This window comes from Lithobates pipiens, unplaced genomic scaffold (genome assembly GCF_037356315.1).
Source record: "Lithobates pipiens isolate NorthernLeopardFrog02 unplaced genomic scaffold, aLitPip1_a1.2 Scaffold_23, whole genome shotgun sequence".
Lineage (NCBI taxonomy): Eukaryota > Metazoa > Chordata > Amphibia > Anura > Ranidae > Lithobates > Lithobates pipiens.
The window spans coordinates 188463607-188478971 of record NW_027507785.1 but is presented as its reverse complement, the minus strand read 5'-3'; the positions used below and the strand labels follow the sequence as shown (position 1 = coordinate 188478971).

Sequence of the window (15365 nt, the reverse complement as noted above, 5' to 3'; positions counted from 1 at the left end):
TGATGGCAGGGAAATCACCCCACTGACAGAATACAATAGTTCAGCGAGAGCATGTCAATCAAATGTGTGGATGGAAGAACCAAATTGCTGGTTGAATAAAAAAAAAAAAAAAAAACTCATCCATGGGCTGTTTAAGCCACAGTGCTGCCCTATGAGGGTGATATGCAGTGTTCATACTTCTGACCTCTGATGCTGCGTACACACGATTGGAATTCCGGCCAGAAAAAGACAGATGAGAGCTTTTTTTTCTGAAAATGCGACCGTGTGTATGCTCCATCGGAATTTAGCTGTCCGAATTTCCGCCAACCAAAAATTGATAGCATGTTCTCAAATTTTCCTGACGGAAAAAAAACTTTCTATTGGAAATTCCGATCGTGTGTATGCAATTCCGACATGCCAAAAATCATGTATGCTCAGATTCAACTACGAGACACAAGCTATTGGCTACTGGCTATTGAACTTCCTTTTTCTAGTCCCGTCATACGTGTTGTATGTCAGCGCATGCTAAACGGTCGGATTTTGGTGTGACCGTGTGTAGGCAAGACAGCTTGAGCGGAATTCCGTCGGAATTCCATCGGATTCCATCGGGAAAACCATCAGAGATTTTTCCGACGAGAATTCCGACCGTGTGTGCGTGGCATAATACTTTCTATAATCTGTTTGGGTTAGTTCTAATTCCTATTACTGTTATGAGATAATCAGAAATTTTTATGTATGCTTGAGCTTGTAAATAAAGCATTCTATAACTTTTCTGTGTTCTAGACTACATGACTCATAACACCAGGTGTATTAGTTGTAGTAATAGTAATATTTGTTTTGAACTTTGAAAGGTCACATTTTCAATTCACAAGATAATAAATTATTGTGTAGGGCACACACACATACACTCATTACTTACTAGAACATTTTTCCCCATAAAATTTGCCATCTGGAAGACATTCAATTTCTCCACTTATCTGTCCATTTGAAGTCTTATGGTCTTTATTACACTGAAATCTTAATTTGTCTCCTTCAATAAATATGCGTGACCGTGTTGTGTAAGAAATAATTCCATTTATTGAGTCTGAAGTAGGGGCATCACATTTTTCTATAAAAAAAAAAAAGAAAAGAAAAACATCACATCAATAGGATATTTTGTACGTATAACACTTCAAGAGCAGCTAAATAAAACACACATGCGTACATACATACATCTTAGTATTTGCAGAGCAATTATGAATAATCCCCATAATATGTCTAATATGTTTATTGCATATGATTGTCAGATCTACAGTGGTGTGAAAAAGTTTTGGCCCCCTTCCTCATTTCCTGTTCCTTTGCATGTTTGTCACACTTAAGTGTTTCGGAACATCAAACCAATTTAAACAATAGTCAAGGACAACACAAGTAAACACAAAATGCAATTTGTAAATGAAGGTGTTTATTATTAAAGGTGAAAAAAAATCCAAACCATCATGGCCCTGTGTGAAAAAGTGATTGTCCCCCTTGTTAAAACATACTATAACTGTGGTTTCTCTAGCCACACCCAGGCCTGATTATTGCCACACCTGTTCACAATCAAGGCATCACTTAAATAGGAGCTGCTTGACACAGTAAGGTCCACCAGAAGATCCTTAAAAGCTACACATCATGCCGAGACCCAAAGAAATTCAGGAACAATTGAGAAAGAAAGTAATTGAGATCTATCAGTCTGGAAAGGGTTATAAAGCCATTTCCAAAGCTTTGGGAATCCAGCGAACCACAGTGAGAGCCATTATCCACAAATGGCGAAGACATGGAACAGTGGTGAACCTTCCCAGGAGTGGCCGGCCGCCCAAAATTACCCCAAGAGCGCAGCGACGACTCATCCAAGAGGTCACAAAAGACCCCACAACAACGTCCAAGGAACTGCAGGCCTCACTTGCCTCAGTTAAGGTCAGCGTTCATGCCTCCACCATTAGGAAAAGACTGGGCTAAAATGGCCTGCATGGCAGAGTTCCAAGGAGAAAACCACTGCTGAGCAAAAAGAACATCAAAGCTCGTCTCAATTTCTCCACAACACATCTTGATGATCCCCAAGACTTTTGGGACAACATTCTGTGGACCGATGAGACAAAAGTGGAACTCTTTGGAAGGTGTGTGTCCAAGTATATCTGGCGTAGAAGGAACACTGCATTTCATAAAAAGAACATTATACCAACAGTAAAATATGGTGGTGGTAGTGTGATGGTCTGGGGCTGTTTTGCTGCTTCAGGACCTGGAAGACTTGCCGTGATAAAAGGAACTATGAATTCTGCTGTCTACCAAGAGATCCTGAAGGAGAATGTCCGACCATCTGTTCGTGTACTCAAGCTGAAACAAACTTGGGTTCTGCAGCATGACAATGATCCTAAACACACCAGCAAGTCCACCACCGAATGGCTGAAGAAAAACAAAATGAAGACTTTGGAGTGGCCTAGCCAAAGTCCTGACCTGAATCCTATTGAGATGGTGTGGTATGACCTTAAAAAGGCCGTTCATGCTCGAAAACCCTCTAATGTAACTGAATTAGGACAATTCTGCAAAGACGAGTGGGCCAAAATTCCTCCAGGACGCTGTAAAAGCCTCATTGCACGTTATCGCAAACGCTTGGTTGCAGTTGTTGCTGCTAAGGGTGGCCCAAGCAGTTATTAGGTTTAGGGGGCAATCACTTTTTCACACAGGGCCATGATGGTTTGGATTTTTTTTCACCTTTAATAATAAACACCTTCATTTACAAATTGCATTTTGTGTTTACTTGTGTTGTCCTTGACTATTGTTTAAATTGCTATAAATAAATAAGTGTGACAAACATGCAAAAGAACAGAAAATGAGGAAGGGGGCAAACACTTTTTCACACCACTGTATCTCACGGTCATAATGGCAAATTTTCTTAAATTAGGTATTGTCCTGATTGAGGTCTTTCAGGACAATACTGAATTGTGGCTACAAGATATAGCTAAAGTTCATAGGAAATAAAAATGTTATACACATTAAGGGGATTATTTGTGATAGCTGTGCAAATGCTGGGGCCGTGTTCTTTGAGAAACACCTTTGTTCTAGGGGAACAACGATTACCCACTGTTCTATATCTATGGCAAAGAAATTTTGTCACGCTCTTATACAGGGGTGCCCAACCTTTTGAAGAGCGAGGGCCATTTAAGCGACTTGGTAACCGCTCACAGGCCACAATGAGTGGAGCAGAAGGATGACAGTTCCACACTGATGAGCTGTGGTTTACCCACACAGAGGGTGCAGTCAAGTTCACCTGTGCCTTTCCTGCAGGTTAGCTGTACATTGCTATAGACTTCTATTATATCCTGTGGGTGTGGTGCACTTTCTGAAAGTGCACTAATCTAGCAGGTAATAACAGAAGTCTATGGCTCAGTGTAGATAACCCGCAGGTTTTCTGCGCTGCACTCGCTGATCATTTTGAAAGCAGCCCAGTAACCACCGCAGAACAGATATGCCCATATATACACTGTGATTTAAGTAATAAACTTACCTTTAATAACAGTCTTCCATTCAGGTATCGCTGGCTATTGTCCCAGGCAGATCGCATTTGGTGTCACTCCACCTGTGGTAGCAGTTGGTGCTATATGCAGCCGCTTGCTTCCTTTACCGGTGGCTTTTTTTTTTTTAAACAGAAACTCTACCAGTGGATTTATTACAACACTGATGCTCTGGGATGGCGGGTTGGAAACCCACAATCTGGGCTTGCCAACCCACCATCCCAGAGCAGGAGGTCGTGGGCCACATCAGAGGACTCCCCGGGCCACTGTTTGGGCACCCCTGCTCTAATAGAAACTGTGTTAGGACCACATAACACTTCTCTTTTATCTCCATAACATAGGGTAGAGGTGTTTTTTTTTTTTTTTAAACAAAGCAGAATTGAGCAGGGCTGAGAACACTAACTGATAACAGTGGCAAGCTCAAAAAAACTCACAGCCTGTATTCTGGACTTAATCCATCTTTTAATATTTACTGTATATACTCAATAAAATTCTACAGATATTCACTATGAACCACAATATTGAGTAGCATAATATATATTTTTTTCACAAAATTTTAATCTCATAAGAAAAGGAGCAGAAATGTAAAGTTACAATTGTTTCACAAAGTTTGCGGTGTACTACCTCCCCTGCCATTGTGCTCTTCTTTATGTGGAGTGCACTTTGAGGGCCCTGTGCAGCAGGTTTGGCGAACACTACTGACTCATTCAACGAGGTGACATGGCACAATAGCATACATACATAGCAAAGGCATTTCACAGAAAAACATTAGAGTTCAACAGATGGATTGGTTAGAAGAGTCATCAAGGAAATACCAAAAAGTTTTTCTCCCGCAGAATGTTTAAAAAGATATGTGAACAGTAGACTTTTTTTATAGTACCTTAAAACTCTCTCCATCAATTCTCAATGAAGAAATAGAGATTAACACCATGATTAAATCCTCCTTTCTGTTCTGCACTTATCTTCCCTACTTCTACTGTCTCCTACTGACACTCTTGTGGAGGCATTGGTGGTACTAGCCTTTTTCTCTTTCCCTGAATGAGGCAGTTGGATTGATGGTAACATTGCTCTGGTTGACATTGACTGGTAGTGGTTTCCTTGATCCATAGTGGACCTAGCCAAGCTTGATCCCACTTAAATTTCTGCTGTTTATGACACTTGGCCACAAAGCAAGTTTTCAACATTCATGTGGGTAATTGTGTTATTACTGAATATTATGAAGATTGCTGGCTAGTAATCTCATTAATCACCGCTTATTCCAGAATCTATATTGCAGAATAATCAGATTGACTGCCACACCTGCCCCCAGGGAGTGGCAGTCCCCACCTCTGGCCATACCATTGTGCTACCCCCTGTGTGATGCTGGACTACTCCAGTTATCACCCCTCACCGTCTGAGAAACGGGGGTGTAACAGTGAAATGCATTGAAAAGTGAAGAGATTGTCCACCCATTGAAGACACCTTCAAAGACATTTTAATTTAGTGTGATTGTTACAATTGTGAGTGTGTCATTTTAAGGGGGGGGGGCAATTGAGGGAGGTTTCACGTATACACTATGTGATTTTATATTTGAATGATAAAAGCTTAATGATTTTTTATATTGAGTGCTTAGTTTGGCTCCTCAAAAGTCCACATTATTTTTCTTATTTTTGGACTATATAAATAGGATGCTGGCGCCTCTGGCAATCCATTGGCCATATTAAATTCAACTGTCTCCTACTTGAGTTTTCTGCTCTGCCCTCATTTAGTATCTTAGGTCACTTATTCTCTGTCTTGTTTTGTTGTGTTTTTATAATTGTTCTTTTTATTACTATATTGTATATTTGCAAATTAAACTTTTTTTCTATCATTAAAGCCATCATAAATTATATTATAGCAACATGGGTGCTTTGTGTGTGTTATGGAAAGGAGTTTCTTTTTTTTTACATGAAAAGCTTTATAAATGTTAAATTGACTTCCTTAGGAGGAATTCTTATATGAAACTAGATGTATTTCCGATTGAATAAAATATGCCCCCTCATTCACATTTACAGTGCCTTTAAAAAGTATTCATACCCTTGAAATTTTCCACATTTTGTCATATTACAACCAAAAACGTAAATGTATTTTATTTTTATGTGATAGATCAACAGAACTTGGCACATTATTTTAAAGTGGAAGGAAAATGATAAATGCTTTTCAACAGTTTTTACAAAATAATATCTGAAAAGTGTGGCGTGCATTTGTATTCAGCCCCCGAGTCCATATTTTGTAGAACCACCTTTCCTTGCAATTACAGCTGCAACTCTTTTTTTGGGGATGTCTCTACCAGCTTTGCACATCTAGTGAGTGACATTTTTTCCCATTGGTCTTTGAAAAATAGCTCAAGCTCTGTCAGATTGGATGGAGAGTCTGAATAGCAATTTTCAAGTCTTGCCTCAGATTCTCAATTGGATTTAGGCCTGGACTTTGACTGGGCCATTCTAACACATGAATATGCTTTGATCTAAACCATTCCATTGTAGCTCTGGCTGTATGTTTAGGGTCATTGATCTGCTGGAAGGTGAACCTCTGCTCCAGTCTTTTGCATATTCTTATGCCGCGTACACACGGTCGGAATTTCAACCAACAAAAGACAGATGAGAGCTTTTCGTCGGAAAATATGACCGTGTGTATCCATCGGAATTTTGCTGGCTGAATTTTCGCCAGCAAAAGATTGAGAGCAGGTTCTCAATTGTTCAGGCGGAAAAAGTTTCTATCGGAAATTCCGATTGTGTGTATGCAATTCCAACGCGCAAAAACTCACGCATACTCAGATTCAACTATGAGACGGAAGCTATTGGCTACTGACTATTGAACTTTCTTTTTATAGTCCTGTCATACATGTTGTATGTCACTGCATTCTTCATGGTCGGAATTTGGTGTGACCATGTGTATGCAAGACAGCTTGAGCAAAATCCCGTTGGAATTCTGTCAAGAAAACCATGAGAGCTTTTTCCGACCAAAATTCCGATAGTGTGTACGCGGCATAACAGGTTTTCTTCCAAGATTGTCCTGTATTTGGCTCCATCCAATTTCTCATCAACTCTGACCAGCTTCCCTGTCCCTACTGAAGAAAAGAATCCCTACAACATGATGCTGCCACCATGTTTCACGGTGGGGATGGTGTGTTCAGGGGAATGTGCAGTGTTAGTTTTCAACCACACATAGAGTTTTGCTTTCAGGTCAGCACACCATGGGGTTGCATGCCGCCAAGCATTGTCTCCATACGCACTCCAGTTTCAGGTTAGCATACTATTCGCTGTCATACTCCCAACCTCATACTCTTATACTCAGGCATGTTTGTGCTGTTGCTGATTATGGTGTATTTCCTTTCTTTTTTTTACTAGACTATCTTTTTTGGACACTGGCTGCTTGCTTACTGTTCTGGTTATTTATTGAACCAGACAGCTGAGATCCTGCAGCTATAGCACCTCCGGACCTTACTCTACAGTAATTTGTTCTGCCATTCTATGGCCCATTAGCTGCATATAGTCACCTGTAACCTACTGCTATACCTCATGTTTTGAATTATACTAGAGTACTTTCATCCCCTGCTGCTGACCATCAGTGATAGTGTCAGGCTTGTGAGTATATTTATTCCCTTCAGCATTAAATTACCAAGGATTAATGTGGTCTTTTTGTTTTGTTCAGATCGGTACTAATTTAATTACGCTTACATTTTGGACTATGCGTATACGAGATGTTTGTTATGCCTAAGAAAAACGACTGATAGTCCAAAACATGTCGGCATCATTCTCCATAATACATATGTTCCAAGCGTTCTTTAAACCAGTATTGTGAAGTAACCTTTGTATATGCTTGACACGTGTTATACCAATTTACCTTATATTTTTATTAGAAAAACCTATATTTTTTTTAACTAAGGACTTGTCCATCTTATTTAAACATCCCTAGGGGTATATGCCGTGCCATAGTGCACCAGGCTCTTTTTTCTTGTTGCAATTTTCTTGGGATGTGATAGACTAGCCTTGACTCACCGCCATCCTGCACACATTTTCTTCTTTATCACTTTGGGATGGGTTGCTGCTTGACTTTGTGTCCAAGCACAAAATTAATGGATAATTGGCAAGTGATTCACACTGACTGTCACCACAGACAAGTAAGGAGGACTGAGACAGGAAGGCAGAAGCAATTACCCAGACAATACTGTGAGATAAAGAGACTGAATACTACTAAAATGAAAATACAACAAACATTTTACTTCTCTTGGCTTTACTAAATAATTTTTCTTTTGGCTGAACCTTGTCTGACTTGTGTTTCTTTTTACCCATGTACTGTATGTCCCTTTACAATTCATATTACAACTTGTGTTAAAGTCTACTCTATATCCAGCCATATTGTCCTAGCTTTGGAGAAGAGTGAAGGGGGTGGGTTAGACCCTCTGTTTACAGTAGTTCTCCTTACTGTAATGTTGACAATGGCTTCACCACACATAAAATTATGGAATATCTCCAAAAGGAACACAGAAAACAGAAAGCTGACTGGGGTTCTATCCTTCTCTGCCAATGAGCAGAGGGGGAGAATCTCGGTGATTTATAAAGCACTGTTCTCCACGCAGTCCAAGACACCTTACATGCTAGCCTGGGAGGACGACTTGTCACAACACTGGAAACATCGCACTGGAATTTCTCCCAATCTTACAAAGGCATTCTCAATTCCGGCCCCAGGGAAGCTAGTATAAAGGTGTTAACTAGATTGAATCTAGTCCCTTTGAAGCTGGCCAGATGTGACCTACGGCCCGATATGCTCCATATATAGTGGACTTGCCCCAGAATATGCCAGTTCTGGCACAAGATCTTATCATGGATCAGTAAAATCACCACAATCTCTGTCCAAATGTCCCCCCTCATAGCGCTCCTTAACTTTTCAATGAAAGAGGCCTCCAGGGATACACAACGCCTCATTTTGTTTATCATCCTAGGAGCCAAGCTTACACTGGCTAAAGCTTGAAAAAAAAACATCTGTTTCAACACTTCCAGCAAAGAGAAAGATCTCCTGGATTATGAACCAAGAGAAGATGGCAAGTGTAATCCTGGATCACTCTGACAAATTCAAACACATTTGGGAACCCTGGGCAACCTCTGTAGGAGTTACCCTTTAACAATGCCCTCAAGAGTAACTTCTCCTTGCTCATTCCCCCCCAGTCAACTCCCATTCTTCTCCACCAACTCCCATTTCATTTCTTTCTTCCTCCTTCTTTCTCTTACTGCTCTCTGTTAGTTATTGGGCCTCAACCTTTAGCCCAAAGGGCCTAGCCAAGGCCAGGGTCAACTATCACCTCAGTTCTGGTTACAACTTATGTCTATATATTCAGAAGTTTCCTGTTGTCCCAATACTCTGCTATATATCCCAATTTTACACATCAAGGTTTATTCAGTAGCCTCTTTTGTACCAGACTCAATGTATGTTTTGTATCTTTTGTTCAGGGGACATTTGACATATTTAGTCACTTAATATTTTGGGTCTCGTTTAATTTTTTTTTTCTTTTTTTTATATTTACAAGCAAGAACAATTTCCAAAATCTGGGGGGTTCTAGGGGGTGGGGGGCCCTGCCACAGTGTGATCTCTATCGGGGTGGCGGAGCCTTCCCCTCCCTTTCCCCTGGTCAATTCACATGACAAGGTTATTGTTTGCTGGACACTGAGAGCGCATTGGACATCAGGAAACTCTGCCCAACTCGCACTGCAGGTTTTGCTTGATACAGGTGTATATAATTTGCATAACCCTTATTGACTAATTTGTTGCACATAGGACCATGTTGGTTGAATCAGGGCTACTAGCCCTCATTGTATCTTTGCTTAATGATGTGTTTCTTTTTTTTCGAAAATAAAATATATTGAAATGAAACAAAAAAATGGTTTGGGGTCTATAACAGACCCTTAGGCTCGGTTCACACAGGGGCGACTCAGATCCGACTTCAGGTCGCCCCTAGTCGCCTCAGGTCGGACAACATTTAAAAATGAATGTAAGTACTACTTCAATCCGACTTGTAGGCGACTTGTACCCATTGATTTCAATGGAGGTCGCCTCCAAGTCGGATCTCTGTCTATACGGAGGCGACTTTGACAGAATTATTATCTCTGAAGGGGGAACTCCACGCCAAATTTATGAAAAAAATTTGGCGTGGGTCCCCCCTCCGAGAGCATACAAGGCCCTTAGGTCTGGTATGGATTCCAAGGGGAACCTACTATGCCGAAAAAACGGCGTGGGGGTCCCCCCCAGATCCACACCAGACCCTTATCCGAGCACGCTACCCGGACGGCCAGGAAAGGGGGTGGGGACGAGCGGGCGCCCCCCCCTACTGAGCCGTACCAGGCCGCGTGCCCTCAACATGGGGGGGTGCCTTGGGGGAGGGGGCGTGCGGCCCCCCCACCCCAAAGCACCTTGTCCCCATGTTGATGAGGACAAGGGCCTCTTCCCGACAACCCTGGCCGTTGGTTGTCGGGGTCTGCGGGAGGGGGGCTTATCGGAATCCGGGAGCCCCTTTAATAAGGGGGCCCCCGGATACTGGCCCCCCACCCTATGTGAATGAGTATGGGGTAAAATGTACCCCTACCCATTCACCTGTAAAATAAAGTACAAAAAAAAACACAACAAGATAAAATAGTTTATTGCACAGCTCTGGGGGTCTTCCGTCTTCGGGGGTCTTCTCGCCGGACTCCTCCGCTATCTTCTTCTAGCTCTTTTGCTAGCGGAGGAGCCTGGCTTTCTTCCTCGCCGCCGCCCTCTTCTTCCGACTTCGGGGGTCTTGTCCCGCTCTTCGGTTCTTCTCACCGGTCAAAATTTGGCGTGGAGTTCCCCCTTTAGAGCTCATTCTCTGATTGGCCACGGCAAAAGTCGCCTGGCCTGGGGCGACTTGTAAGTCGCCCCAGGTCGTGTCCAAGTCGTCTCCAAGTTGCCTCACAAAGTCGTCCTGAAGTCGTGTTGCCCCTGTGTGAACCTAGCAAGTAGCCTGGGAGGCCAGGAAAAGGGAGGGGGAGCGAGCATGTCTGTCCCCTGGTGCTTCCACGCTGAGAACTGAGCGAACGAACACCGCCGATTGCTCGGTTTTCAGAGCTCCATGAGCTCAGTCAGTCACAGCTCTCTGTTCTGCTCTCTCCTTGCTCATTGGAGCGCTGGGCTGTGGAGTGGGTGGGGGCAGTTGGCTCAGGCTCTCAGTGGCTCGCTGGGAGTCTGAGCTGAGTGTCAGTCCAGGAATCTGGTGGATTCAGACTCCGTGGTCATGATGACGTGGTCACAGGAGTACAAAAGGAACTGCACTCCTGTGATCCATAGGAGAAGTCACAGACACATAAAAACCTCAGGACAAAACATCATTTTTTTATTATAAATTATTATTTATTATTATAAATTAAACATTTCTTTTCCATTTGCTTTTTTGTCTCAGCCAACATAAAAAAAAAAAAAAGGAATTGTTTGAGGCAATGAACACATGTAATGTACAACATAGAGTTAACTCTGGTTCACCCACATGCAATTTGTCATGCAATGCAGGACTTCGAGGTTGCATCTTGTGCTGTCTTAATTGCCATGCCTTAAAAAAAAAATAGTTCCTGCACTACTTTTGTGTAAATGTCTTGGTCCTAGAGACTTCTATGTTATCTCACAGAAATTGCATCAGATAAGAATTCCACTTTGAAGGATCAGCATTTTTTTTAACCCTCTCCTCTCTTCCCTGGTCATCCTTCCTGCCTAATAACTTCCTTCCAAGCACATTCCATTCACACCTGAGCATTGCAGAAACGCACCTTCCCGCTTGCATTATTTCGCACATTTTGTATGCCTAAGCACGCATTACGCATAGGGCCACCCATTCACTTAGATGGGCTGCCCTACATGGAACAAAGCCCCAAAGAAACTCAAGGACCTTTCTAGTTGAGCGTTGCACATTTTGGCGCGCTTGCACCTGCAAGCTTCTGAAACGCAACTTGCGCAGAAAACAAGCGCTTTGCTGTGTGTTTTGAAAATGTGCAAAAATACATTTTTTTTAGGCTGCATTTTAGGCCATTTAGGCTGCATTTGTGCATTTCTGAATGCATAGCAACGCATACAGAAAACAAGCACTTTGCTGTGCGTTTGAAAATGCACGTAGAAACGTGCGTCATACTTTGCCATTTAGGCTGCTTTCGTATCTGTGCATTTCAGAACATTCAGCAACTGGCACAGAAAGCTTACACTTTGCTGTGCGTTTCGAAAAATGTGCAAAAAACGTGCATTTCACTTGAGTTGCCATTTAGGCTACATTCACATCTGCATGTTTCCAAATGTGCCGCAGTAACCTGCACAGAAAATGTGTACTTTGCCGTGCATTTCTCTTGCATTACCATTCATTCGCATCTGCACCTTTCTGAACCCACAGCAACCCACAAGATAACGTATGTTTTGATTCTGCATTTTGAAAACATTCAGCAATATGCATAGCAGTTGTATTCTCATTTGTTTGCATCTGTGCATTTCGAAAACACGTGGCAATGTGCATCACACTTGCTTTACCATTTAGGCTGCATTCTCATCTGTGCATTTCTGAACGTATGGCAACCAGCAAGAAAATGCATGCTGTGCAGTGTGTTTTGAAAATGCGCAGCAATGTGCGACAACTTACACAGAAGACACAAACTTTGCTGTGCATTTCAAAAATGCGTGGAAATTGGCACCATGCTTGCGTTGCCATTTAGACTGCATTTGCATCTGTGCGCTTTTGTAAACATGCGGTAACGGTAACCTGTACCAAAAATTCTCGCTTTGCCTTGTATTTTGAAAACATGTGGCAGCGCAGATTTCAGAAACAGGCAGATGCAAACGCCTCCTAAATGGCAACGCAAGCACGATGTGTTTTGCCACGCATTATAAAAATGCACGTGTTCGCGCCTGCGCATTTCTAAACGTGCAACTCACACAGAAAACATGCGCTTTGCCACGCGGTTTGAAAACACACATTGAGTTTGGGTTGCCATCAGAGTTGCCAACTCTCCGAAGCAAAATCTACTGGCAGGATGCCAAAAATTTACAAACAGCACCAATTTTTTACTGGCACTGCAAAAAAGTAAGATTTACTAAAATTAGAGTTTTGTGTGCTAAACAGTACAAATATCAATATTTAAACTATAAACATATATAATGTGTCTAAGTTTAACGAAAGTAAAAAAAAAACATATTTCTAGATTGACATGAAGGTCAGGTTACTATATTCCAGCTAGCACAGAGTTCCCCCATATATCAGAGTCCGCACAAAACTCTTATGAAACGCTGCAAATCATGATCTAAGGGGGAACTCTGATGTATAGGGGGGCGCTGGTGACCAGAGACCACCTTATATCAGAGTCCACTGTGTTCCATTTACATCAGAGTTCCCAGCTACATCAGGGTCCGCAGATTGAGTTCCCCCTTGCACTGTAAGGGGGAATCCTGCAGACTCTGATGTAAAGGGGGAATGCCAGGAACTCTGATGTGGGGGACACTCTGGTGACTAGAGACCACCTTCCTTACAGTGAATACACTAAGGTAAGGGGGGGTTACTAATATAGGGGGGAATCCTTTATATCAGTGCCCCCTTACATCAGTGACTCCCCCTCAGACTGGCCTGGCGGCACTGTCACTGACCTCCCCTCAGGTGCACCGTGCAGGGTTCAGTGAAATGACTCCAGCTTGGTGGCTCTGGGTTTTATCCTACAGGGAGCCCCGTAATGATCCGCCCCAAGGGGAGGGGTAATGGAGGGGCGGGCATGACCTGGTGCCTTAGGAACCAGGAAGATAGAAGAAGGGGAGGAGCGGTATAAAAGGGGGGCGGAGCTAGAGCGGGCGCCAGTGCACGAGGAAATTCATCAGAGGAGGCAGCTTTTATCACTGCTCCTCCACGCATCATGGCGGCGATCAAAGCGGTGCTCACGAGGCGGCGGAAGGAGGCGGAGGTGCGGGGGACGGCGCGGCTTACCAGGCAAGTGGAGGACCTGATGGGGGATGACACGGATGCGGGTGGTAGCGGGGTGCCTGTGCCCGGCGGTCTCGGCCGCCGGCACGCTTTTTGCCGGGCCCCGCCCCTCGGCCACCTCGTGAGCATAGGAGCCTGATGGGGGACAGGTCGGTCCCCCAGCTAAGCGGAGGCAGCAAGAATGTCGGGGCATGGGGCGGTCAGCACGCCGCCATCTTCCAGCCCGGCAGCCAGTCGCGTGGGGGATCCCAGGGAGGGCCCCTGCACAAGCGGGGGACGGAGGGAGGAGGTTCGGAGGGCAGAGGACATTGCGCGGAAGCCGGGGGTGGGGGAAGCAAACCAGCAGATGGCCGGGCAGTGCCCAGCGGCGGACGCAAGGAGTCAAGGGGCGGTGCGGGGGGGGGCGCCCCAGGTCTGGCACACACCGCCGATCAGGGGGCGGGGCCCCTGTGAAAATGCAAATTTCCGGCCGTCGGAGCGATACGGCCTCTGGGGGGTCGCCCAGGGGGCTTCCTTCACAGGTGGACAAGGACGTGGCGGAGCGGTCAGAAGGAGAGCTGTCCACGGATGAAGAGGTGCGGATCCAGCGGTGGAGAGCGGCAGCATGGCTGTGGGGCTTGTTCCTGGTCGGCCCGGTAAGTCGGTGCATACTGTCCTTACTGATGCTTTGCAGGGGTTGCTGGGGGTGGTTCAGGGTGTGTCCACTGGGTCTTTGGTGCCGGCGATGCCGGTGAGTGGGAATGGGAGGGAACGGCAGGTGGCGGGGTCTGGCCCGACTGTGCCGGGGCCCGCACCACCAATACTGGGGCCTCTACAAGGGTAAGGGAATTGGTAGAGAGGTTTGGGGGGGGGGGGTCAGGGTACGCCAGCTCTGGCGGCCCCTTGGGGTACGGGTGCGAGCACTGGGGTGGCCGTGGTAACGCCGGCGGCGGTGGTGGAGCCTGCAGCACCCACAGGGGAAGGGCCGTGGCGAGTGGGGGGGGGTCCAGGGCGACAAGGTGGCGGAGGTGTGGTCCGGCCGGTCGGACATGTTTAGGATTAGGGACGCGGCACAATGCGAGAGGTACGTTTGCTTCGAGGGCCCGCTGGGAGCACACCTGAAACCGGAGGTCCGTGGGAAGATAAAAAAAGGTGAGTGAGTATGTGGAGATATTCTCACTCCTCCCGTTAGAGAAATTCAACTTAAATCGGGTCAGGCCTACTGACACCAAATAAGATGACGGGGAGAAGAGGCATTACAGGCTGATACCGCGGACGTTGGCGAATTGGTTGCAGGCGTTTGCGATCTTGGCGAGCGTCGTTGGAAAACAGAGCCCCCGAACACCGCTCTGCGTGGTTTTGCTATATGGACGCCATCGGGGAGGTCCACCGGGTGTACGGGGGTGTCGCATGACTCCGGTACGATGAACAGTACTGGCAGCGGAAGGCGGTACGTCAGGTACTACGGTGGGATCACAAGGACATTAGCCTCTGGTTGCGGCTGATGTCCTCGGCCCGGGCCCCGTCTCAGTTTTTCTTTTCAGGGGGGGGCGGGGGTACACCCCCCTGAGGACTGTAGGCCGGAAAGAAGTGGGGAGTGTGCTGGCAGTTCAACGAGGGCGCCTGCAAATTCGGGGGTGCGTGCAGATTCGAGCACGACTGTTCGGGTTGCGGGGGGGCCCGCGCATTGTCTCGGTGCTTTAGGAAGTGAAAACGTGCCGGCGACGCTTCTAACAAGAGGGAGGACGCCGGTGAGGTTGGAAAGGATGCTTCCTTTCCTACGTGAGTATCCGGACGGGGGGGGGGGCTGCGCGGCTATGGCCGAGGGTTTCCGGATACCTTGTGACTTGACGGTGGTGCCACCGTTGGCGAGGAACCTCAGGTCAGCCCTGCGGCATCCCACGGTA

The 15365-nt window shown here is 45.4% G+C and overlaps 1 protein-coding gene across 2 annotated transcripts in view; it reads right to left on the bottom strand.

The window, feature by feature from the left end:
• The window catches only part of LOC143928074 (complement factor H-like), a 1075600-nt gene that overhangs the window by 760873 nt on the left and 299362 nt on the right, over positions 1–15365 (bottom strand). For both annotated transcript variants that reach the window (XM_077452686.1, XM_077452684.1), the window contains exon 9: positions 899–1087. In XM_077452686.1, coding sequence (XP_077308812.1) covers positions 899–1087 — 189 coding nt within the window. The remainder of the gene's footprint in view (positions 1–898; positions 1088–15365) is intronic.